We start from the raw sequence: 26368 nt of genomic DNA, 5'->3' as shown, positions 1-26368 counted from the left end.
AAGGTGCTATCAAGTTTATTCAGGGAAACCTTATTAAACTGATCCCTGGACAGCATCTTCCCGTAGAAGCCTGGATGACTACAACTGTCTAAGGGAAAAAGTTTTGGGGAGGAATATTTTCGGAATGTGTGTAGCTCTAATTGGTCCTCCTAACATCAAGGAGAATCTTTCTTGTTTTTCAAAATGAACTGTCAAAGAGTGTTTCTCATAATCGTTTCATGTTTTTTCTAAAGAAACATCTAGACAACTTTTCCAGAAGGGGATTGTCATAGGATGCGCTTGGAGTCTTCAGTGATCCAGCGTCTTAATCTGAGACGGGAAGCTGAGGATGGAAGGCGGAGGGGTTGAAATGAGAGTCGTGTGTGTGCGTGTGTGTGCACGTGTGATTATCTGTAGTGACCTGAGCCCTCCTGTCCTAAATGTGCCCCCCGTGTGGTCAGGGATGATCTGTGGAAGACAAGATGTTGCTCTGCCGTGTGAACCTCATGCTCCTAACCCCCAGCTCCATACCCACCATTCCTGAGCTCGTCTACACCTCTCCCGACTCCCACACTTCCCTGACAAGGTGCCAGCTGATGAGACATTTGATAAATAGGTATTGATTTGATTTTGGAGTTGTTCAGAAACCACCTCATCAAGAGTCAAAGGGTTGCTTTTGGTTAGAAATTCTGAGTTTTGGTAGATGAGGACATGATTCTTACCATCCATGGTTTCCTTCTGACTTGATCTCATTCTCCTAAACTGGAACATCCATTTCTTTGTGTGTTTCTCCTATCGGACTGCTTATGTTGTGTTTTTGTGTTTGTGTGTCTCCCCCGTCTCCTCTCACCTGACATTTTATTATTTTACTTTTATTACAGTTAGGAACCAAACTGGATACAAAATTCTCAGTGTAGTTGGATAATTATTTTGTTAATTTATTTTTAAAATTTTGGGGGTAAAAACATAAGATTCTATTTAGAGTGATTGTGAAACTCTGTAAGACAGGCCATTTTCAAAATGCAGGAGAAGATTCTCCTTGATGTTAAGAGGGCCAGTGAGAGCTAAATATGTTTTCAAAATATTTCTTCTCAAAACTTTCTCCCGTTACAGAAATCTGAGTTTCCTTTGGCTCAGTTACGTGACTGAAGAGAAAACTTTAGATTAGATGTAGGGTAAATCCAGGAGTCCCCAGTTCAGGGAAGATACCATGAGGGTTTGTAATGCCAAGACAGCCAGCTCTCTGGTTGTCACGAGCAGCAGTGTGTAGACAGAAGTGACCCACTAGAGGCTGAGAGTTGGGCATACATCTGATAAAGCATTCGACTGTGAAAGTATTCGAGGGGTTCAGAAGGTGAACATTTGGACCTAATATTGCTTGAGCAGTAATCGAGAAGAGTTAAAGATTAGCAACAACAATGCCAAGTTAAACTCAGGGACTTGCAGTTCATTGAGGCTTCGATAGGGCTTCTGAGATTTATTCAGAAACAGAGATGGAGTTATTTGCTTTGTTACTGCAGGAGTGATATATTGAAAAATATAACCCTAGTTGGGTGTACAGGCGCCTTCTCTTGGATCCACTTTTCCTTCAGATCACATGCTGCTAGCTCAGGAATCACTAGGCATTGGTGACGGCTCCAAGTCGGGCAAAGCCAGGCCTTCTTGGTGACAGCCAGGATGTTTCTGTGGGAGGAGGGGCAGGAGTCCTCAGGGAACGGTCTGGGGTGCCTGAGACGCTTCCAGAGGCTTACAAATCTGATTCTCTTCAGCCTTTTCAAGACTGAGGAGGAAATGGGGCAGCTGTCAGGCGAGCTTTGGGTTTGAATACAGCAGAATTTCAGTGCAATTGAAATCCCACTCTTGAATTCTGTTCTTCCATGGGAATTTGCTTCTCCTCTGCAAGGACTGAGCTCTCAGGAGAACTCTAGTGAAGGGGAGTGTGGACTTGTGTGATTAGCAGGTGTGCAGCTATCTAGTGGGGACAAGTTTGGGGTTTGTCGTTGGGGTAAGGTGTGCTCTTCTGACACTGCTCAAGGGCCAAAGACACCATCGTGATCAGATCTTCATCCAAATAAAACTATGCCCTGGCCTTTGCAGAAACTGCAGGCACTGCAGTCCCACAGTGTGATCGAGTCCCATCTGGGGTCGTTGCGGGATGAGGAGTCGGAGGAGCGACTCAGGCAGGCGCAGGAGCTCCAGGCACTGAAGGAGAAGATGGATGTTCAGGTGAGCAGACACCCATGCCTTTCTTCCCCAAGCCAGCCAAGAGGCATGTTGTCTTCCAACAAAGATTCCTGTTCTGCCAGGATGTGAAAGCACAGAATAGGGTTCTTTGGCTTCTCAGGTGAGGCTGGTGATGTACATGTGTGCAATATCAGAATATGTACAGCTGTGTCTCTTATTTTGCACTTTTATCTTCATTTTGAGTCCAACCCAGTTGAAAACAACTCTTAGAAAGTGTGACTATCGCTTGGATTTGAAAATATTTGGAATGAATGGTGTGATGATAAATATTTAACAACTGGCTCTCTGTAACTAAAAAAGCTTTGATTTGTAGCGCTTGTCATTTTCCATGGTATAAATATTCCCACCATGGCTGATTTCGTGCCACCAATGTAAGGTCACTGCATATGGAATTGGGACAACTTGTGCACAATCCTCTCTCGTGAACTGGTAGGAGGTGGCCCTGGCCACTGCTGGATGAATCTTACAACAGTCCAGTTATACATGGTCTGTATCATGGTGATTCCATGATGAGAAATGGCAGTTGGCACAGTCATTAGATGATGTTGTGCTTCTGTTCCTGTCTTCCAAGAATGTTAACAAAGAGCTTAATGTCTAACAGTCAGCAGTAAAACGTTTCCACTGGTGGATGTTTCACAAGTTTCACATTAAAGAAAGCCATTCTTCTTCTATGAACTCTGTTTACATCCTTTCTTATTTTTCTGTTGACTTCCGTCCCAACTTGTGAGTTTGTATAATGTATGGAAATTAAGCCAGTCCTTTGTTCTTGTTGTGGCTATTTTCTCCAATTTTCTGTTGGTCCTTCAACTTTGTTTATTGTGGCTTTGGCCATACAAAATCAATACTATTTATGTGGTTAAAATGATCAATCTTGTTTATGGCCACTGTGAGATTTAAAAAGAAAATATTCTTGCGTTTTCTTTTAGTGCTTTTGTGGCCTTATTTATTTATTCATTCATGCATACATACCACTTTACTGAGGTACGATTGACATGTAAAAAGCTGTATATGTTTAATGTATATGACTCAATGAGTTTGGGGATAAGTATGCACCCTTGAAACCATCACCACCATCAGGCCGTAGACACATCCATGACCTCCCAAGGTTTCCTCCCATCCTTATTATTGTTATTATTTTTGTGTGTGTGGTAATAACACTTAACATGAGATCTACTTCCTTAGCAAATTTTAAGTATACAATACAGTGTATATATATATATCTTGCATAAAAAACTTTGTACTCTTTGACCATAAGCTCCCCATTTTCTCCTCACCTTAGCCCCTGGCAATCACCATTCTACTCTCTGTTTCTATGAGTTTTACTATTTTAAATTCCACATATAAGTGAGATCATGTAGTATTGTCTTTCTGTATCTGGCTTATTTCACTTAGCATGCTGTCCTCTAGGTCCACTCATGTTGATGCAAATGGCAAGATTTCCTTCTTTTTTAAGGCTGAGTAATATTCCAGTGTATTTATATACTAGATTTTCTTTATTCATTAATTCGTTGATGGATTATTAGGTTTCCATATTTTGGCTGTTGTGAATAATGCTGCAATGAACATGGAATTGTGGGTATCTCTTTGAGATCATGATTTCAATTCTTTTGGATCAACACCAAGAAGTGGAATTGCTGGATTATATGGTAGTTCTATTTTTAATTTATCTTAACAAGAGAAAAATAAACAAGTTTATTAACATGTATACCTCATATATACTTGGGAGATACCCAGGGAAAATGAGTAACTCTCGGTGTTTAATGTTTTGAGGAGCCTCTGTACTGTTTTCCATAATTGCTGTGCCAATTTACATTCCCACCAACAGTGTGCAAGAGTTTCCTTTTCTTCACATCCTCGCCAACACTTATCTTCTTGTTTTTTTAAAATAATAGCCATCTCAGCAGGTGTGAGGTGATAGCTCACTGTGGTTTTATTTGCATTTCTCTTCTGAGTGATGATGTTGAGCACCTTTTCATATTCCTCTTGGCCATTTGTAGGTCTTTGGGGAAATGTCTATTCAAGTCCTTTGATCATTTTTTAATTGTTCTTTGTTTTTTGCTATTGAGTTGTATGAATTCCTTATATTTTGGATATTAACTTCTTATCAAATATATGGTTTGCAAGTATTGTCTGTCGTTCCGTAGCTTGCCTTTTCATTTTGTTGATTATTTCTTTTGCTGTGCAGAAACTTTTAGTTTGAGGTAATCCCACTTGTTTAGCTTTGCTTTTGTTGCCTGTGCTTTTGATGTCACATCCAAAAATATATTGCCAAGACCAATGTCAAGGAGCTTTTCCTCTATGTTTTCTTCTAGGAGTTTTATGGTTTCAGATCTTACATTTAAATCTTTAATCCATTTTGAGTTATTTTTGTGTATGGTGTAAGATATTGGTCCAAATTCATTCTTTTGCATGTGTATATCCATTTTCCCCAGCACTATTTATTGAAAAGGCTATCCTTTCCGTATTTTGTATGCTGGGTGTCCGTGTTGAAGATTAGTTGACTGTATATGTGTGAGTTTATTTCTGGGTTCCATAGTCTATTCCATTGGTCTATGTGTCTGCTTTTATGCCAATACCATACTGTTTTGATGACTATAGCTTTATAATATAATTTGAAATCAGGAAGTGATGCCTCTAGTTTTGTCTTTTTGCTCAAGATTTCTCTGGGTATTTGGGGTCTTTTGTGGTTCCATATGAGTTTTAGGATTTTTTTTTCTATTTCTGAGAAAAATGCCATTAGAAATTTGATAGGAATTACATTGACTCTGTAAATTGTTTTGGGTAGTATGGACATTTTAACAATATTCTTCCAGTCCGTGAGCACAGAATATCTTTCCATTTATTTGTGTCTTCTACTTCATTCATTGGTGTTTTATAGTTTTCAGTGGATAGATCTTTATATCCTTGGTTAAATTTGTTCCTATGTATTTTGTTGTTTCTGATGCTGCTGTAAATGGGATTGTTTTCCTAATTTCTTTTTTGGGTAGTTTGTTGTTAATGTATAGAAACGCAACTGATTTTTACATGCTGATTTTGTATCTTACAACTTTATTGAATTTTTATTCTAACAGTTTTTATTTGGGTGGAGTCTTTAGGGTTTTCTATGTATAAGATCATGTCATGTGCAAATAGAGAGAATTTTACTTCTTCCTTTCCAATTTGAATGCCTTTTATTGCTTTTTCTTGCCTGATTGCTCTTTCTAGGATTTCGCGTACTATGCTGAATAGATGTGGTGAGAGTGGGCATGCTTGTCTTGTTGCTGGTCTTAGGGGAAAAGTGTTCAGCTTTTCACTGTTGAATGTGTTACTCATATATGGCCTTTATTGTGTTGAGATACATTCCTTCTATACCTAATTTGTTGAGAGTTTTTGTACTGAAAGGATATTGGATTTTGTCACATGCTTCTTCCACATCTGTTGAGATGATCATATGATTTTGTCCTTCATTCTGTTAATGTGTTTTACTACATTTATTGATTTGTGTGTGTTGAACCATCCTTGCATCCTGGAATAAATCCCACTTAATAATGATGTATGTTCTTTTAATGTGCTGTTGAATTTGGTTTGCTTGTATTTTGTGAGGATTTTTGATCCATGTACATTAGGGATATTGGCCTGTAATTTTTTTCCCTGTAGATCCCTGGTCTGACTTTTGATAAGAGTATGCTGACCTCATAAGATGAGTTTGGAAGTGTTCCTTCTTCAATTTTTCAGAAGAATTTAGGAATAATTTGCATTAATTCTTTAAATCTTTGATAGAATTCACCAGTGAAGCCATCTGGTTCTAGGCTTTTCTTTATTGGGAGATTTTTGATTACTGATTCAGTCTCCTTACTCTTTATTGATCTGTTCAGATATTTTGTTTCTTTATGACTCAGTCTTGGTAGGTTGTATGTTTCTAGGAATTTGTCCATGTCTTCCATATTATCCAATTTATTGGTGTATAATTGTTTGTAGTAGTCTCTTGTGATCCTTTGCATTTTTGTGGAATCAGTTGTAACATCTCTGCTTTCATTTCTGATTTTATTTATTTGAGACTTATCTTTTCTTTTTGCCTAGCTAAGTATTTGTCAATTTCATCTTTTCAGAAAACCAACTCTGTTTTGTTGATCTTTTCTATTCTCTATTTCATTTATATCTACTCTAATCTTTATTATTTTCTTCCTTTTGCTAACTTTGGGCTTAGTTTGTTGTTTTTCTAGTTCCTTGAGGTGCAAAAGTAGGTTGCTAATTTGACATCTTTCTGTTCTCTTAATGTGGAAGTTTATCAATATAAACTTCCTTCTTAGAACTGCTTTTTCTGCATCCCATAAGTTTTGATATTTGTGTTTCCACTTTTGTTTGTCACAAGATATGTTTTGTTCCCCCTTTGATTTCTTCTTTGACCGTTGGTTGTTCAGGAGTGTGTAGTTTAATTTCCACTTATTTGTGAATTTTCCTATTCTTTCCTGCTATTGATTTCTAGTTTCATAGTATTATGGTTGGAAAAGATTAACTTGATCTGATTTCAAGCTTAAATTGGTAAGACTTGTTGCGTGGGCTGCCATATGATCTATCCTGGAGAATGTTCGTTGGGCGCTTGAGAAGAATGTGTATTCTGCTACTTTTGGATGGAGTGTTCTGTATATGTCTGTTTAGTCCATTTGGTCTATGGTGCTGTTCAAGTCCACTGTTTCACTGTTGATTTTCTGTCTGGATGATATATCTGTTGTTGAAAGTGGGTATTGAAGTCTCCTACTATTATTGTATTGCTGTTTATGTCTCCCTTCAGTTCTGTTAATATTTGCTTTATATGTTTAGGTGCTCTGATGTTGGGTGCATATGTATTTACAATTGTTATATCCTCCTGATGAATTGACCCCTTCATCATTATATATAGACCTTCTTTATCTCTTGTAATAGTTTTTGACTTAAAGTCTATGTTGTCTGATATAAGTGTCATTACTCTTGTTTTCTTTTGGTTACCATTGGCATGAAATACCTTTTTCCATCCCTTCAGTTTTAGCCTATGTGTGTACTTAAAGCTGAAGTGAGTCTCTTGCAGGCAGCATATAATTGGATCTTGTTTTTTTTTTTTTTTTTTTTTTGTGGTGAGAAAGATTGGCTTTGAGCTAATGTATGTTGCCAATACTCTTTTTGCCTGAGGAAGATTATTGCTGAGCTAACATCTGTGCCAATCTTCCTCTATTTTGTATGTGGGATGCTACCACAGCATGGCTTGATGAACAGTATGTAGGTAACTGGCTGGGATCTGAACCTGCAAACCCTGGGCTGACGAAGCACAGTGCACAAACTTAACCACTATGACACTGGGCTGGCCCCTGGATCTTGTTTTTTTTATCCGTTCAGTTGCTCTTCATCTTTTGATTGGAGAATTTAATCTGTTTAAATTTGAAGTAATTATTGATAGGTAAGGACATACCGTTGCTATTTTGTTAATTTTCAGACTGTTTTGTGGTTCCTTTGTCCCTTTCTTCCTCTCTTGCTGTCTTCCTTTGTGATTTGATGATTTTTTTTGTAGTGGAATGCTTTGATTTCTTTCTCTTTCTCTTTTACGTATCTGCTACAGGTTTTTTCTTTGTGATCATATGAGGCTTGCATAAATGTCTTGTAGTTACAGCAGCTTATTTTCAGTTGATAACAACTTAACTCTGATTGCATACAATACTCTACACTTTACTTCTCCTCTTCCATACCTACTGGTGTCCACAAGCCAGCCAGCAGCATCTGCGGCCAGTTGTTGAGATCCATCTGCCAGCACCAAGAGCCAGTTCAGCTGTGCCGATTCCTTTAGTCCTGGGCGGGGTGAGACAGAGTGGGCCCCCTGGGCAGTGTTCCTCAGGCTGGGCACTCTCTCTCACTTTCCCCCATGGGAGAAATTGCAGGCTGAGGGGCTCTCTCTTACCACTGAGCTGGCTGCCTTGGGGAAAGGCTGATGGTAAGGTGATCTTCTTACCTCTGCAATGCATCTGTTCTTGGGTTTTTTGCTCCACTGTGGTGCTGACACTCTGGGCTGGGTTCCTGGGCTCCCATAAAGGTATTGTCATCTGCCGGTGGTTCAAGGGCTGGAGCATCCTATTCTGCCATCTTGCTGATGTCACTTCTATTTTAAGTCTTTGACCCACCTAGAATTTATTTTGGGTAAGATATGAAATAAGGATCCAAGTTCATATTTTTTTCCAGACAGTTAGCTATTTGTTTGAACATCACCTGTCAGTAACCCATCTTCCCCCAGACTAAGATTCTGTTTTTCCCCCCATCTTTGTCTGGGCTTTCTGTCCTCTTCACTGCTCTGTCTGCCTCATCATGAGCCAGCACTTTTTCATTCCTGTAGCTTTGTATTGTATTTTAATATCTAGAGAGGCCCGTTTGATAAACCTGTTCTCTTTTCAGAAAACAGAATGGAAGAGGAGAATGAAGGAACTGCAGGAACAGCATGCAGCTCAGAAGAAAGAGGTAGGTGTCACTGGCTGGTCTGGGGGAGCTTGGTTTCCCGTGACCTCCTCGCATCCTTCGGCACCCCCATCCTTCACCCCAACCTGAAACTGGTGGGCGGATACTTTATCGTTGATACTGTTCCTGGCTGCTGGCCCCCATCAATACACAGAAGGAGTCAGTGGCCCAGAGAGCAGCTTCCCTGGCCAGGAGCAGCGGCCTCCAGGCCTTCCCTCTGAACCCACCACATCCTTTACTCTGTGGCCCCCTCTGTAGCGACCCCTTCAGCCCTCCAAGGAGGGTTATGCGGTAAACTCAGATGAATTGCCTGGTCTTTTGTGTTTGGGCTCTTCTTTGAAATCCCACCCAGGAGGGAACCAGGAGGCTGTGGCCCTCGGTGGGAGTTCAGGCGGAGCCCACATGGGAGAGCTCAGATACTGAGATCCATGAACAGAGAGTGGCAGGCCTCAGGGCAGGGCAAACAGCCTCTGTAAAAATGTCCCTGAGGAGGTGGCAAAATGAGGAGGAAGCCGATGACCAAGAGCCCAGGTTCTGCCAGCAGAAACCTCACATGAAGGGGCTTGATCAGAGGCTGGCATGTGGTGGACACCCCGTGCCCGTAATTCCCACCTGGTGGGCTTATTTTATTTGAAATACTTAAAAATGGGAAATACATTCAAATTTGTTCCAAAAGCAGAAAAAATATATTAAGGTACACTGAGTAAAGTCTGACTTCCACCCTGTCTCCATCTACCTGTCCCCGACTCCCACCCCACAGGTGACCACTTGTATTGCTTTCCTGTGCATTCTTCTAGAGTTTCTTTATGCAAATATACATAGATAGTCTCATTTTCTCTCGGCTCTTACACCGGAGGCAGCATGTTACCACATTTTCTTCACCTTTTGTTTTCACCTAAAATCATCTATGTGATGATTTTTAAATGGCCTCCATTTACCTGCCGTCCTTCAGTGGGGCCACCCCTGGCAGAGAGCGTTTTTGCCCTGATCCTGGGTGCTTGCATTCAGTTCTGACTTCTCCTCAGGCACAGCTTGAAAATGTCCCCTGGAAGGTGGTCAGTCTTGTTAGGAAGCCACCTGCCCGGGTCTGGAAACGCTGTACCCTGCTTTAGGTGGAACCCCAACCAGCGTTTGCCCGCAGGTGCAGGCACGGCCAACTCTGGGCTCTCACAGATCCCTGCAGACATGTGACTGACCGACTGCCCTGTGCCCACCAGCTGCAGGAACAGAACGAGAGGCTCCAGGCCTCCCTGTCTCAGGATCAGAGGAAAGCAGCGGCCCAGGCCCAGCGCCAGATCAGCACCCTCCACGCCCAGCTCCAGGAACAAGCCAGGCTCATCGCCTCCCAGGAGGAGATGGTAGGTCTGTCCCTCCTCCCAGCCAGGCCCTGGTCCCCTAGGCCTCTTCCTGGGAGGATCTCAGATTCTCTGGACTCATCGGCGCTAGTTCCGTTAGTCAGGCTCTTTAAGGAACCAGAAGAGTCCTCAGGCTGGAGGGGCACAAAGTGGAGAGGATTGGCCTGCCTCCCTCCAGGCTGCAGATGTGCTGTTGTCCTTGGGGTTGTGTAGTGGCTTCACAGTGACACCAGAGACCATATATGTGCCAGCACTTGGTCGATACTTTGCTTTTACTTCATGATCTTCAAGGTAGACATCACCTTCTCCCCATCTTCAATTGACAGATGACAAGGCAGGCTGGAGAAGTCAAGCGCTCGCTTAAGTCCACACAGGGCTTAAGTGACAGGGGTGAGAGTCACCCCTAGCCAGGCAGGTGGAACGCAAAGCTTGTGCTCTTTTCACTTTGTTCTCAGACATAGCTTCTCAACCAACACCTTTTTCATAAGTGAACAGCCTCTGATGAGGTTGTCAGGTAAACCAGTGTGATGGAAAGGCACTTACTCACTGAGCAGCCTCTCCTGGAATTGGGCCCTGTGACTCTTCACCTGTTGCTGGTAATTCTCTGCCCAGCCCGGGCTCAGCTCCCCATTCTGAGCCCCAGCTTGGTGGAGAAGTGTATCTCTCCCCAACTGGGCCCCTCCTGTGGTCTCAGGTCCTTGTCATGGTTCTGACACCACCTCCCACACAGCTTCCCTGGGCTGAGAACCCACTGCCCCATCTAGTCCATTCTTCCTGCACCCCAGCCATAGTGAACCCAGTCAACGTATCTAACCCACTCCCTTGCTGCTTTTCTTTTTACTGTTCCCCTTAAAACACTTAGCTCCTCACTGCTGGGGCCACCTCAGGTCCAGACTGGAGGTTTCCTCCTTACGTTACCCAGAGCTCTTGTTTGCAGATGTTTCTGTTAGGAAGCCGCTGGCTAAACATAACAAAATAGGTTAATAGAGGTTTATTTTTATTGTAACACCAAAAGAGGTGACAGTTGTTGGCCTTAGTTTGGTAGCAAAATTATGCCATTGGAAATACAGACTGTGTTTTTTTTTTTTTAACCATCTTTAGCATGTTGATTTTTGCTCTCATGCTTGACTCTGATAGTTGCAAGATGGCTGCCGTAGCCCCATCCATCACGACCATATTCAATGGAAGAAGTTGATGAAAAGGCCCCTTCCCAAGACTTCTTGTGTTTTATCAGTTAAACCTGTGTTACATGGGCAACTGTAGCTGCCAGGAAGGTTAGAAACTGAATAATTAGTTTTACAGTCTCTAGAATAGAGGTGGGCAAAGGAGGAAACAGTTGGAAATGGACATTGGATGAGTCATTCATCAGCAGGTAATAAAAACGAGTCAAGCTTAAGCAGAAGAAGGAATTTGTTTTAAGGTAGACAGGGTATCTCACAGAGCTCAAGGCAGGGGAGCAGCTGAGTCCTGGAGTAAACTGGAACCGGAGGCATGAATGTGGTCAGGATTTTCCTCTGCTCTGTGTCTCTGTTCCTTTCCCTGTATCTGCTTCAAGTTTTTCTTTTACTCTGAAGATCAGCTTCCACTCCATATCTGTCCGACATGGCGAAACAAACAAGCAAACAAATAAATAAACAAAGAGAACCAAAACCAGTTGACTGCCTATAGCTCTTTTTTTTAATGACCACATTCAAAGCAAGCCATATATTTTTAATTTTAATTTTATTCATTTATTTTTTTAAAGATTGGCACCTGAGCTAACAACTGTTGCCAATCTTTTTTTTTCCCTTCTCCTCCCCAAAGCCCCCTCCCCCCCAGTACATAGTTGTATATTTTAGTTGTGGGTCCTTCTGACTTTGCTGTGTGGGACGCCGCCTCAGTGTGGCCTGATGAGCGGTGCCATGTCTGCGCCCAGGATCTGAACTGGCAAAACCCCGGACCGCCGAAGCGGAGCGTGCGAACTTAACCGCTCAGCCACGGGGCTGGCCCCTGCCCATAGTTCTTGACTTCACATGTTACCAGTCTGGAATTCTCTGCCCAAAGCTGGACAGTCAGCCATGGCTGTGGTCTGGGGTCACGTTGTCCTAAGTGGCTGCCCCGTCTGCAACTGTGTGGAAGGAGGAAGAAGAGGCTTTCCTGGAAAAGGGGAGTTGAGCCTGGAAAAGGCTTTCCCTTCCTGGAAAAGGGGAGTTGAGCAGACAGTTCAGTGACCATCAGCATCATGCCTCCTTTGCCCCAGGGGGCGCTCAGCTCAGATGTCTGCCTTGCCCTGGCTGTCTTCCTCTAACTGTACCAATAGTACTGACTGTGTGCCTGTCCCCCTCTGTTTGCCGGGGGCTCCTGCCCTTCAAACCATAGTCTCTGAAGAGGGGGCATTCTTGCCTCCCCGCCATGGGAAAATGGAGCAGGGTGCCATCCTGGTTGTTGCCATTCAACCTTGGTGCCATCTTCTCTCACTTCTGGGTGGCAGGAGATGAACTGGGGGTTGGGGCAGTGTACTCTGAGCTCCTTCCAGTTCCCAGTAGGTAGCCGGGACTTAGTGGCCATCCCTTCTTCACGGTGCTAGGCAGACCTGCTGCTCAGAGCAGAGTTCCTTGCTGGCCGTAACCTGTTCTCTTCCACATCTTTGCAGATCCAGACCATGTCTCTCAGAAAAGCGGAGGGTAAGTCTCCACGGGGTGGTTTGGAACAGTCTTGGCTGTTGTTTGGCCTCCTCTCTCTTCTGTCGCCCACCAGTCAATTTATAGGATGAGGATGGGTGACAGCTGCCCGTGGACATGTGGTGTCAGGCTCTCTGGCTGGGCGAGGGGAGTTGAGAAGAGAGAAGACGATTGCTTCTGGGACAGACAGGGCTCCAGCCTGGTGTTTGTGCTGAAGGCATTCTATGCAGCGGGCAGGCGTCCTTGCCTGGCTTGCTCTTCTCTGTGGGGTGGTGGAGACGTGGGGAGGGTGGGGATCTTGGAGGCAGTGATGGGTGCAGTGGGGTTCCTGAACAAGCTCTTTCTAATTCACATGCCTGTGGTTCAGGCCACTGACCTTTGCTTTGCTCCCAGCATGTAGCAAGTTGACCCCAAATCTATGTGAATGTGGCCTGTTTGGGGTGTACATGCCCCTCCTCTTGGGTACTCTGGTGTGCTGGTGTGTGCGCATGTGTGAGTGTGTGAGTGTGTAATGGAGTGCAGGTGTTGGTGTCTAGAGGGAGATGCTACCTTACAGGGGACTGCTCCTGACCCTTGACCAGCCCCTGGAGGAACCTGGCCTTCCCACTCCACCACCTCCCCTGGCCTGGCCCTTTAGCTACACTTCTGCTTTTTCCTGCAAACCCACCCATCTCTGCCCATCCCCTGCCTCAAGACCAGACATTTCTTTCCCAGCCTTGCAACTAGTTCGGAGATGTCCTGTTCCTGTGGGCCTGAGCTTTCTCAGTGCCATGGCTGGGATGGGAGCCATTAATAACCGCTGAGTGCCGTGCGCTGCGCCAGGCACTTCAGGTTCCTTCTCTCCTTACCTTGTCCCCATGATTTCATGTGGGCTGGGTATTATTATCCTAATTTTCTAGATGAGGAGACTGAGACTTAGAGGGGTTCAAGGACTTGCCATGTCACGCACAGCTAGTGAGGGGCAGAGCTGGAACGTGAACTCTGATCTTTCTGCCTCCAGTGTCCTTGGTTGTGACCACTGCTCCATCCTGCCTCTCTCTGGGAAAGAAACAGCTGAAGGGCTTGCTCTTTCTGGCCACCACTCACATGGTGTCCCATGCTTTTCTCAGAGTCAAGGATGGGGTCCAGGTATTGGAGCCACTAACTGTTCCTCCTCTCCTCAGGGATCTGCGAGGGCCCGAAGGCTGTGGACACAGAAGAGGACTCTTCCGAGGAAGGTGGGACCTCATTTTCTTCCCTGGTGTCCACTGCAGAAAACAGGTTCACTGCCCTCTCATTGTTTAGTCTGGCTCTACTTAAGTGTATCTGGCCCACTGAACGGGGTGCAGGGAACTAGGACATGAAATAAATATTTCTTAAGCACCTTGTGTGCCAGCATGTGACCTGCGGGTACTAACATGCAATCTGCTGGTTCACTGATGGGGAAACCCAGGCTCAGAGAGGGTCAGTGACTTGCTCAGAGTCACAGAGCCAGCAGGTGGTGGAGCCAGAATTTGGGGGGGCATCTGATGCACAGCCTGTCCCTTGTGCCTGCCCCACCGCCTCTCCCCTGGTACTGTCTGGAGCAGTGGATGAGGAGTCACTGCATTGGCTTCAAACGGCCTTTGCTGTTTTGTTCTGTGTGGTGCGTGTGCTGCAGACACATCATGCAGGCCTAACTGGTGTGTAGGCGTCCGCCTCGGCTCTCTCTTCAGAGCACCGGGTCCCGGCTGTTGTAATTCACTCCATTCGGTGACTGCCTCCGATTTGCAGAGCTCTCAACCAGAGGTCTCGAGGGCATGCAAAGGAGAAGCGAAGAAAATAGCAATGCTCCCTAACCACGGGGAGCTCCTGGGTTGGTAGGGGAGAAGGAGCTTCCAGGGAAGACGAGCGAGTGCGCACAGCCAGCCTGCTGACCCGGGCCTGCCCGCACCAGCCGGGCTGGGATGGGACAGTTCAAAGTCAGCAGCAGATGCACCCGGGAAAGGGTTTTATCTGTGTCACCAAAGAGTTCATCATGAGTATTTTATTTTGTTTTTTAATATAATATTTTTCTGTACTTTTGAGACAGTAATCTATGCTGATGGTCAAAAAAGGGGAAAAAACAAAAGAAAAGAAAGACTGTGAAAGGATGTGCTGTGAGAAGTGGGGGTCCCTCCTGCCGGGCTGTCCAGTTTCCACCCAGACAGTCCACTGTTAGTGTTTCTCGTGTATCTTTCTGGAGATACTTGGTGCAAATCCAAGCACACATGTGTATGCATTCCTTTCCTTTTTCCCAAGTGGGAGCACACTTTACATGTTCTGCAGTTATTTATTTCCTTAGCAGCTTATTTGGGAAGTCATTTTATATCCCTTTATGTAGAGCTGCTTCATTATTTTTTCAGGGCTTTGCAATATTCCATTGGATGGATGAAACTAAATTTATTTAAGCCCATGCTATGGCTCACGCTGTGAGAACCACTGCTCTAGAACAATCGGTTCTCAGGCTTGGCTATTTGTTTGAAGATCTGAGGAGCTTTAAAAATCACTGTTAAGGCCTGGGGCCCACCCTCAGAGATTCTGATGTTGTTGGGCTGGGCCCTGGGTGATTCAGGTCTGCAGCCAGGCTTGAGATCGCCACCCTGGACAGTGAGCTCCTTGAGAGAAGAGAGATGGCTTTCTTCTGTGTCCCCAGCACCCAGCTCTGGCCTGTTCACACTCATCTTACTTGTCAGTAAATGTCTGTTGAGTGCATCACAGGGCTGGTCCAGCCCTGACCACAGTGGCCCCCCCAGTGGTCCTGAAGAGTGCTTCTGGGGGGCCTGTGTGTCTCACCGTGGGTGGCCCCTTTGCAGCAGTTACCACATTTTATTGTAATTGCTCACTTTGCTGCCCTCTGGGTTGGTATTTCTTAAGGTGGGGTCTGTGGCTCACCTCTGTCAGAATCATCCAGGCAAGTTAAAATGCAGGTTCCAGGGCCCTTCCCCAGATCTGTGCAATCAGACTTTCTGGAGTGTGGGGCCAGGGAAGGTGCCTTTTGAACCCAGGTGATTCTGATGTTTATGGCAACTGGAGGGAGAAGCCCTGATCTAGACAGTAGACTCAAAGGGAGCAGGGACCTGTCTATCGTGTCCACCATTGTATCCCCTGGACGGGAACAGAATTGGTGCAGCAATGGGATGAGGGCATCAGGTGGGGCCAGGGCTAGGCTGGAGTTGGCAGCAGGCAGGGCCTGGAATCTGGGGTCAGAATGGAGTCCAGGGAACAAGCTGCAGTCAGGACTCAAGTGAAGTCGAAAGCCCAAATGCCCCATTATTCTGGGACAGGATGAGCCCAGATCTTGCAGGTCCAGACTGGCAGGCGATGAGAATCCTGAAGGTGGGTGGGGGGTCTGAGGCAGTGGTACCCAGGAGCAGAGACATCCCAGCTTCTGACCCTGGGACAGACACTTGGGTAGGGTCAGTGGCCCTGGGCTCACGGGCTGGAGACCAGGATCACTGGCCGAGTGAGGGCCAGGCAGGTGCAGTGGGGCTTTAGGAGTGGATGCTGCAGGTGCCCAGGCTGACCTAGGTGACTGTGCTGCAGAACTGGAGGCCTCCCGAGATGGACAGCAGAAGGTGCTGGCAGCTCTGAGGCGAAACCCCACCTTGCTGAAGCAGTTCAGGCCAGTCCTGGAGGACACCCTGGAGGAGAAACTGGAAAGCATGGGGATAAAGAGGGTAAGCCCAGGGCTACTGTTGTAAGGGCCAATACCCACCATGTAGGCAGGGGCTGTTCTTAAACTGACAAATGATCAATTATTCTTTACTTTATAAGCTTATTCATCTTATTTCTTCCAATTGGGGTGCCTTTGGTGTCCGGGAATATAAAGCCCCACAGCTTCACCCTCATCTCCCAGTGCAGTGTGGTCTCTTCTCTGTCTCCTCCAACAGCCTCTTGAGATCAGCCCTACCTGGCTGACACGCTACCCTGCGTCCTGAGCTCTCCGTGCTCTCCACTCACTGGTTGCTTTCTTCTGTGTCTCTAGTTAAATTTTCTTGCAGAGGGAATTTAATTGGTTCAATCTGACCTCTGGATGGGTCCCTTGGATGGAGAGTCCATCGTCCATGGCACACGTGGCCACGCCCATCCAGCAGGCGGCTACGGGTGGGACAGGCTCTGAAAGCTGGGTCTGGTACAAATTAGTATTCGAATGCCATTGTTCCTTCATGCCTGTGTTTAACCAGAGCATGCATATTATCGTGAAGGGCATTAATGAAATCTGTTATTAAATGAAAACATACCTTGTTACTAAAGTAGCCGAATGATCATGTCATTGAAAATACTGTTGTGTAGAGTAAGATTAGAAAAAAAAAAAGGACACCTAGGTTTAATTTCATAAGGATACTCACTCATCTTTGGCGGTTTTCAACTCCTGCTTAATCTAACTTTGGGCCTATGTTCAGACCTGATTAAAACATTTCTTTCTAACCTGAATGAATCCTCATCTGGGATTCGGATGCCTCCTAAGACCCTCCCATGGGCTCTGGGTGGATGTCAGAGCCCAAGCAGCTTCTAATAGGTCTTTGAAGGGTACCTGGCTTTTGTTTTTTGCAGTTGATTTTTTCAAGCATTGTTAGCCACAGTGCATAACAATAGTGCCTGGGTTACGAAAAGGAGCACGTCATGCTCCCCCCTCCCAGGATTCAATCGGGTGGAGGAAAAGCATGTCCTGTCTAAGTCCCCTGTGCTGTGGTGTTCTGTCTAAGTCCTGTCCAAGCCCCCTGTACTGTGATGTCCCGTCTAGACCCCCTGTGCCGTGGTGTTGATGGAATTGTAAGCAGCCCTTTGCGTCATCCCGCTATGTGCATTTTGACGGGGCTCCCGGACCCTAAACCAGCCCACTTTCAGCAGGACGGGAAGCTACTGCTCACCCTGCTCTGATGCTCATCTCATCCTCCTCCAGAACACTCCGGTGCTGATGACAGTGACTTCCAGGCCAGCAGCAGCAGGTTGAGAGGCTTAGGAGAAGGAGGAGAAGGGGAGCCCCTGTCTCCAGAGGGGAACTTCTGTCTCTTCTAGGGTGCCAAGGGAATCCCTGCGCAGACTCTCAGACACCTGGAGTCCCTCCTGAGAGCCCAGCGGGAGCAGAAGGCGGGGAGGTTTTCTGAATTTTTGAGTCTGAGGGAAAAACTCGTCAAGGAAGCCACCAGCAGAGTGAAGGAGAAACAGAGGAACAGGGCTGCAGGGTCCCAGCAGGACGGCCAGGCTCCAGGTAAGCTGGTGAGAGGCTTGCTTGGGGGCTGTGACCTGGGAGGGTTTGGTTCTTGCCAAGGCTTATTTGCATGTGAGCAGGGTGTAATCCCTGCCCGCATCGGGACATGGCTCTGAAGGACGAGATGATAGGGTCCTCACAGGGGACTGAGTCCAGAAGTCTGGGGTGAGGTGGGGTGGGCCGGGCCTGGGATCCCTCAGGGAAGCAGGAGAGAGCCAGTGCTAGAGCTCGTGGCCAACCCTGGATGTCCCTGCTCTGACGTGCAGCCTCGCTCGGCAGCTCTGTTCTGCTCTGCTTTACCACAAGTTGAACTTTGCTCCAGCAGGGTTTCTGGTATTTCTCTCTAAACCAGGCATGTCGGTGCTAGGAGACAGGCCCTGGGCCTGGGAGCGCTGGGGCTGCAGATGGCGGCAAATATTCATCAGATGAAAACTTGCTCTGGGGCAGTGGGTGGGCGTGGGGGCTGGGCCAGTTCTGCATGGAAAAATCCTCAGAGCTCAGACGTGTTCCCTGGGCCAAGTCACTGCTGCTCCTCTGCCCCCGGGGCCGTGACAAGGGAAGGCCTGTTGTTCTCGTGGAGGATTAAAGTATGTGGGTGAGGGCCTCCAGCCTCTGTCCTCAAGGAATTTAGGGAGAAAGGGAACTTGTGTTCCTAGGTTCAAGAGCCCCCCATTTCTGGAGGATTCCAAGATCCACTGGGCTGCTGTACCTGGAGGCCTTGCGGGGGGGGGGGGGGGGGGGGCGGTGCTTCAATGAGTCTGGGCTGCTCAGGCAGGGGGATGCCCTGGCTGCTTTCACTCGTCTTCTCAGTCACGGACATACTCAGCCAGAGGAACATCACTTCCTCTGTCCAGGCAGACCCAACCTGAGCTCTTTGCACAGAGGAATTTTCCAGATTGTGGTCCACATATCTCTAGGGAAATGAGAGATAATTTTAGTTGGTCTATGGACCAATAATTTTAAAATTTAATCTTTCCTTTTCTCCATGTGAATTAGAAAAACTGTTACTAACATAGCAGTCTTGTGAGAGCATGAAATTATTACTTGGACAAATATGAAGCAGGTATTTTGTGGTTGAAAGTAGCGTCGTTTAGTATAAAAATGTTAAATAGATAAGAGGACCGTTGGTGTGAGGAAATGATGGAAATTGTGTTGGTCTGGGAAACTGTCCTATTTAGTTTAAACGTCTGATCTTAGAAGCTCTAAGGAAAGGGCGGTTCTTTGTCGTGCACAGACATCGCAGAGAGAAGGGTATCTGTCCTGTTGGCTAACCCACCTTGCACACTTCAGCTTAAGCTCCAGCCCTTTGCTCTCTTGCTCAGGTGTGCACTCCTTCCTTCGCTCGCTCATCTAGTTCAGGACTTACTGAGGCTCACCTGAGCCAGGGCCGCCACCTCAGCTGGGGAGCTGGCCGGACAGTTGTGTGATGGAGACAGGCCCAGGGCAGTGGGAGCTCCCAGGAGAGGGGACAGGCAGTCAGGGAAGATGAAGGGAAGCACCCCTGAGTCCAGGCTTCCAAGGAGAGGAAGGTATCTTGCTCCTCCAGGTGCCACCCTCCCCTCTAGCCCTTGCTCCTGTAGTCAGGAAGCCCTCTTGTCTCCTCTCCCCTTCCTGGTCTTGGGGTCCTGTCTTCTCCAGGGCATGTCACTGACATGTGAGGTGAGCACTGTGACCTCTCTTTCCAGCTCTGTGCTACACGCTTCTCTTTCCAGGTCCCCTGTGAGTGCCCTGTGCATGCTCACCTCCTGTCTCTGCTCAGACGCGGCCTCCTTTGTTCTGGGGCAAAGCCGTGGGGTGTAGAGGGGCGGTGGCAAGAGCCGTAGATTTGGGGTGCCCTGGGTTTGCATCTACCACTTGCTCCCATGGAATGGTGGGTTTTCACCGAGTCCCTTAATCCCTCGAAGCCTCTGTTGAGTAGGGAAAACGATGCTCTCCGAGGGTGTCTGCAGCTAAATGGAGGTTGTGAAGTGCTTATTAGCTCTGCATTTGTACACGGCAACTGTAGCTATTGTGGTTATTCTCCCTCGGCAAGTTTGTCGGCCTCCCCTTTCTCTTCCGTTGACGCTCTCCTAGAAGGTCCACTTCTGAATAACGGCGTTCACTGAGAGCAGTGTATTTCAAATGTTTTTTGACCTTGAGCTAGAGTAAGAAACACATCTTACGCTGTGACTTGATCCACACGTGTAAGACTCCCGCTGTGCACTTTCTCTCCTCTTATCTTTCCATAAAACAGTTGCTGATTCTGGACTCCCCCTTCTCCTCCGTGGGTCTTGATGCAATTTGGAAGAGAGAGGGCGCGTCTAGTTGCCTGCAACGGGCCGTTCTGGGAGGAGGTTGTGTGGGTCTTGATAGCCCATGTGGTCCTGCGGTGACCTCTGGTGGCAGCAGGGCCTTCCTGCAAGGCTGCCCGCACACCAGCGACTGCAGCTTGAGTGGGTAGAGAGGGTAGACGGCCTTAGCGAGGTCAGCCTCTAGGATTATGTCGGGGGTGAGCTGCAGACAATGCTGGGTCCCACTGCAGACGTGCAGCCTCCTATGGGTCTCCCAGAATGATGACATAACCCTGGAACACCAGTTGCTCTCCTGGTCTCTGATGAAACCATGGGTCCCAGCCCCAAGTCTGGCGAGCAGCGGGACATCTGGGGTGGGGGAAATTATTAAATCTGCTGCAGTTACACTGCAGCAGAGTGACTTGTCCATTTCAAGTGTGTCAGAGCCTCTCTCGGCATCCTCTCAGGCTTGAGGGCCCAGGTGGGTATGCTCTGAAAATCATTCTTATCTGTGTTTCTAGCCAAGAGCCAGCAGAACCTTTTGTTCACCAAAGAGGTCCAGCCAAAGGCCAGGACCCTGCATGTGACATTGCCATCCAAGCTGGCAGAGCCACCCATGACAACTCCTCAGAGCCGCGGCAGCCATGGCCCTGGCCTCGTCCAGGTGCCCACCCCAGCTCCGCGCCCCAGAGCCCATGGATCCTCTGGCACCCCTGCTTCCCTGGGGCCTGGGCTGAGGTGAGCCCTGGACTCTGCACCCTCCCCGGGTCGGTGATGTGGCTCCCGGCCTCATGCATCCCTGTCCTGGGCCCTCCAGAGGCTTCTGCAGACATGTGAGGGGCACAGAGAGAAATGAACAGGAGGGGCCTCAGGTGGGGTTCAAACTGAGCTCATAGGAAGAGACTGGGGCCCTTTGGTCCCAGCCAGGACGAACCTCCCCGCCCCTTCCCCATCTCTTCCCGGGCAGCAGCTGGCACACTGGAATAGCTGGGTCTTCATCTTCTAAGGGAGGAGCTGGCGTGGCTGCTATGCTCCAGGATGACTCCTGGCTGTCCAGGGAGGGAGCAGGGCTGGCTCTGGGCAAACCAAACACACTTGCAAGTGGTGAAATGTGTTTCACTTTTCCTTCTGGCCCATTCGTCCCTCGTTTCTTCTCCATGGCAGTACACCCCCGTTCAGTTCTGAAGAGGACACTGAAGGAGATCCTGTGCAGCGTGTGTCTCTCCAGCCCCCGAGAGTTCCTTTGAGGATGGGGTCCCGGCCAGAGGATGACTGGGACTGGTCTGACACCGAGACGTCGGAGGGGAACGCCCAGCCCCCTGGCAAGGGCTCCGGTGGGCTGGCTACCTCAGGTGACGAAGGTTTTCTTTAAAAGTATTAATGAGGCCTGTGGCTTCTGGTTTCAGTTGCATTTTCTAGCCAAGGCTTAGTTTAAAAATATGGAACTTATGGTTCTGTCTTTTTGAAGTTGGAAAGTGGAAGCAGTGGGGTGTGAGCCCAGGTGTGTGCAATCTGCAAAGTCTTGATGGATTCTGCTGTCTTTCATCTTGTCCACAGCATAGCCCAAGCCTCCTAGTCCATCAGAATCTACCAGAACCAGATCTTTGGAGAAGTGTTGACAACCTGCCTGGCAGGGCGATAGGGTGGAAAAATCTTGGAAACGGGAGTCAGGAGTCCTCGGATGCAGTTCGGGCTCTGTCACTTGCTACCTGCTTGTGCCTGTAGGAGGGGTTTTGGTTCCTTTGTTGTAGAATGATGTGTCTGGACAAGATGATTCATGGGGGTGAAGAACACAGTGCTTGGTACGTAGTAGGCCCTTAGCAAACATTTCTTGAATGAACCAATGAGCCAAGGGCTGTTTAGCTCCAGATGTTGCTCAGGCCCTCTGACGTTTGAATCCAGAAGGCCTCAGTTAGCTCCTTGCTTCTTGATCATTCCTGAGGTCCGCACATCCACCTGGCCTTTGCCACATCACCAGGAGTCCTTAGACAATGTAGGTCACTGCTTTGCTCCCTTCCTGTGCAGAGTTTGCAGAAAGACTGGCCACAGCCCTCCTATGCTAATTTATATTTATGATATTTCTTCTTGTGTCTGTGAAGACATTGAAGGAGGATGTGTCTGCATATTAGTTTTGCAGTTCATGTACCAACGGAGCAGAGGTTCTGCCTTAGCCTCCTATTAAAAGAACAGCTGCCTAAGACGTAGGCCCTGTCCCAGCCCTGTCCCAGCCCTGTCCTCAAGTCTGCACTGTTACATTTCAGGATCCTCAGAGCCTCGCATCACCGGCACACGTGGGCCTGGGCCTTCTCTCTCTCTTTGCCCCTCTCCTCGTGGTTGTCCTTCCCTCTGCCTTCTGACCTTTGCCACACTCCCTCTGTCCACACCAGAGCCTTGCCATGAGCCACAAGGGTGAGGCATTCATTCTCTGGGCTTTTCTCGCTGACACAGCCTCTGGTTGCCTTCCAGAGACACTGGTGCAGTCGATGGTCAAGAACCTCGAGAAGCAGCTGGAGGCTCCGGCGAAGAAGCCTGTTGGAGGCGTCAAACTGTTCCTAATGCCCGATGCTGGGCCACAGAGGTCTGCCACACCAGGGAGGGAGCCCCAGGTAGGGTGTAGGATGCTTGGAAGTTGCCCTGAAAGTCCGTGCAGAGCCAGCTCTGAGTTTGGGGGACCTAGGGTGTGGGTTGGGGGAGGGTCCTGCAAGTGTCAGCCTTGGCCCTAGCGGGACGTTGCAGGTGACCTCACTCTCTCCTCTGCTCCTGTGCAGGTGGAGAGATGGCCTCTTTCAAATGCTTGTTGCTTGTGTGCATGTTAATATGAAAAGGCCTTTTGGTCCATTATTCAGGCAACTACATGGTAGGTTGTTTCTCCTGGCCACTCACACTCCATTTCCTGCCTCTGGTAGAGCCTGGATACGGCTCTGGGTCTGCCTTCCTGCCATAGCTGCCTCTTAGGGCTCTGGCTCATCCCACAGCAGACCCCTCCCCATTCCTTCACTCCTCCGAGGACCCCAACACAAGGCTGTCTGCAGAGCAGATTTCTCCCCAAGGATGGGGCATTGGAGTGTCATCACACAGCACATCAGAGTAGGCAACAACATACAGTGGGAACAACGGCACACCTTTGTCCTCATCACTGAATGTCTTGATGATCTTGCTCTCTCAGGCTCTAGCTGCCATCAGATTTAGAGCTCACATGCTCCGCCTCCCTGACCCTTATCATGACCAGACACCCTCACTGCTCCCTGTCAGGGACCAACTCCCACATTCCTGTTACTTTCTTAGGCAGAAACATTTTGAGTTCTTGTTACTTCATGTTCCATTCTCACCTTTGTCATTCCAAAAGGTGCATCCTGGGATGACCAATGCTATTGCTAAAACCCAGAAGTAGTGGGCAAGCAGTTCTTGGTTCTCGGTAGCATACTCGCTCTCTCCTTTACTACATAATGTGTTTGGTTAATTGCACAGCTCGTGTACATTTGTGAGTCATGAGTCCAAATGATTAGAACAAATATTCATTCCTTTCCCAGTGTTGTGAAAGAGCATCAGCAAAGCAGGGGAAGCGCTGTGCAGAGCCTGCTGCTGCCCTGGGCCCCCAGAGGTTTCTGACTGGGTGGCCTTACATTCCAGGAGAAAATGCACAGGATGCTTATGTCAAAGCCCAGGTGGCCTGGGCCTCGTCCCGGCATGGGCACTGAGAACTCCAGACGGGTGACTGTGATCCTGGTAGCCTGCGTCCTTTGCTGACTCTGGGCTCTCCCATTGGCCGCAGCCCAGGCCCCTTCCAGCTGCAGGGTCCTGGCATCTGGAGCTCCCCTCGCACTCCTTTGGTTGGATTACCAACCTGGCCTGACCCAAGAGAAGCAGTCTGAGAGGAGGTCAGGTGGGCGCTTTAGCCCCTGGTGCATTCAGCTCAGATATTCAGAAAAGTCAAACCTCTGAGCTTCTAGCTCTGAAAATTTGGGCAGTTACAAAGTCTAGACAAAATTTAAGTGACAAAAGCAACCTGATCTACACAGGGCTTTCCGAGGAGCTTCCCTTGGTCTGGCTAGAGGAATTTCAAGAGTGCTTGAAGTCACTCTAACCCCTGGTCCCTGACGCAGGTTCTCAAAGAGAGGGAAACCTGAGAAAGCAGGAGGGTGGTGTCCCCCTGCTGCTTTCTTCCCGGTCTGCATTTTGCCCCATGTCCATCCTGCGTCGCCATCCTCCCTTAGCAGAATGCATTTTCTTCTCCCACTTACCTCCCGCAGCTGTCTGACGATGAGAGTGACTTGGAGGTCTCTTCTTTGGAAGATCTCCCCCAGGACCTGGACCAGAGAGAGAAACCGAAGCCCTTGTCTCGTTCAAAGCTCCCAGAGAAGTTTGGCGCCAGCTCTTGGAGCCCCAGCCGACCCAGGGTCCCTGGCTGGTGATCCTGCCCCAGAACCTGGTGGGTAGAGGACCAGCCATGTCGCCTGGCTGGGGCCAGCTAGGTCCCACCCAACAGAAGAGGCTGCTGGGCGTCTTGTCTTTGCCAGTAACCGAGAGGTCTTCTCCCTTGGAGAGAAGCACAGCGGAAGACGGGTATAATTTCTCCCTCCCCGCCTGTGAGGGGTCCTGCCCCAGAGCATCAGCGGTGCCTGGCTGGGTGCCCATGGGTCCTCCCACAGCTTGAGAAAGGCTTATAACAGGACCTCTGAGCAATTTCCTTCCACCACCTCAATGTTTACATAGAGTAAAAGGAGCTACTTGGTCTCTATTCCGGAGCGTTTGTAAACCTGTGGGAGCACTGTGAAGATGAATCCTATGTGGGGTCCTTTTGGTGACAAGTGCCTCAGTCGGTCATTCAGTGATTGATCCAAAGTCATTTACTAAGTGCCTGCTCTGTGCCAGGTCCCCCAGCTTCTCACTGCCGAGTCGAGGTGCAGGCAGAGATGGGTGGGGCAGAAAGTACGGGACAGTAATCTAGTAACAGAGATTGGGGTGTTATGGGAGCGTAGATGGGACCATCCAATGCAGCCTGGGGTGATCTTGGAGAGCTTCCCAGAGTTGTGATGTCTAGCAGGGCAGTGGGAGGGAGGGCCACTTGGCTGGGGCCTCATATCCCTAAAGGACCACAAATTTTATTTTATTTTATTTTTTTGCTTGAGGAGGATTAGCCCTGAGCTAACACCTGTTGCCAGGCTTCATCTATTTTGTATGTGGGTCACTCCCACAACATGGTCACAAACGAGTGGTGTATATCCGCACCTGGGAACTGAACCAGGGCTGCCGAAGTAGAGAGCGCCGAACTTAACCACTAGGCTGTGGGGCCGGCCCCAGGACCACAAATTTAATTTTTGATATTATTTCCAAAATTAGGTTATATATATAGCCACTGTATTTTTTGTAATGTGAAAAGCATTCATTTATTATATGTGAACATTTAAATATAACACAATGTTTATAACTCTGGTATTTCTTCATTATTTTTGGAGCTTCCGTGGGGGCAGGGGTGGGGGTGAAGCACCCTGCACCCCAATCGTGTCGGTTTACATCCTGTGGGTGCAGTTGCCAAGAGGGAGTTAGGAGTGTGAGAGGTTTGTTGAGGAGCCTCACCTGTGAAAGGTGCAGGTGGAGGAAGCAGGCTTGGATGGGGAAAGGCCTCAGAGTGCGATGCAGGTCTGACTACGGTGGGAGGAGAGGAAGGAGGAAGCAGGAACAGGCAGGAAGAGCCCCAGACCACCAGGCAGAGCTGAAGTCCACCAACCCAATGAGAGCTCCAGGGCAGGAATGGCCCACCAGGGAGTCCCCAGTGGGCAGAAACAGCCAGGCCCTGGTGCCCCCACCCTGCTCGGCCATTGAGTAGGGCGGCCCATGAAGAGGGAGACCTGACCTGAAAGCTGAGACGAGCCCTGTCAGCCAACTTCATTCCTTGTAGTTGAACAGCAGTTTTTTTCCTAGAGGGAGACCCAGCGGTGCATCTCCACGCCTCACAAGCAGAGGGAATAGCGTGCCAGGACCACGTTGCCAACACCCAGCTTTAACCATTATCAACTCAACACACAGCCCGTCTTGTTTCATCCATCTCTTCCCCCCACCTCAGGTCTCTCCTCCCCAGCCCTCCGTCCAGGCTTCTTTTGACCTCTGGGTGGTCCTGACACCTGGGCTAGGCCCTGATGTCCTAGGAGGAAGAAACAGGGGAAGTGAGGGAGGGAAAGCCTTGCCTGGAACAAA

At 48.2% G+C, this 26368-nt stretch overlaps 1 protein-coding gene across 16 annotated transcripts in view; it reads left to right on the top strand.

Annotated features, from left to right (window-relative positions):
- Window positions 1-26368, top strand: part of DZIP1L (DAZ interacting zinc finger protein 1 like) — a 112214-nt gene that overhangs the window by 16803 nt on the left and 69043 nt on the right. For 13 of the 16 annotated variants that reach the window (XM_070493371.1, XM_070493372.1, XM_070493373.1 and 10 more), the window contains exons 6-16: window positions 2077-2205; window positions 8617-8679; window positions 9894-10034; window positions 12664-12694; window positions 13855-13908; window positions 16235-16368; window positions 17711-17903; window positions 20695-20911; window positions 21338-21525; window positions 22640-22779; window positions 24424-26237. In XM_070493371.1, the coding sequence (XP_070349472.1) occupies window positions 2077-2205; window positions 8617-8679; window positions 9894-10034; window positions 12664-12694; window positions 13855-13908; window positions 16235-16368; window positions 17711-17903; window positions 20695-20911; window positions 21338-21525; window positions 22640-22779; window positions 24424-24585 (1452 nt within the window). In that variant the 3' untranslated portion in view covers window positions 24586-26237. The remainder of the gene's footprint in view (window positions 1-2076; window positions 2206-8616; window positions 8680-9893; window positions 10035-12663; window positions 12695-13854; window positions 13909-16234; window positions 16369-17710; window positions 17904-20694; window positions 20912-21337; window positions 21526-22639; window positions 22780-24423; window positions 26238-26368) is intronic. The other 3 variants (XM_070493368.1, XM_070493367.1, XM_070493370.1) reach the window with 2 other exon arrangements.

The sequence above is a fragment of the Equus asinus genome, chromosome 21 (genome assembly GCF_041296235.1).
Source record: "Equus asinus isolate D_3611 breed Donkey chromosome 21, EquAss-T2T_v2, whole genome shotgun sequence".
Classification (NCBI taxonomy): domain Eukaryota; kingdom Metazoa; phylum Chordata; class Mammalia; order Perissodactyla; family Equidae; genus Equus; species Equus asinus.
This window is presented reverse-complemented; position numbering and strand designations above follow the sequence as displayed.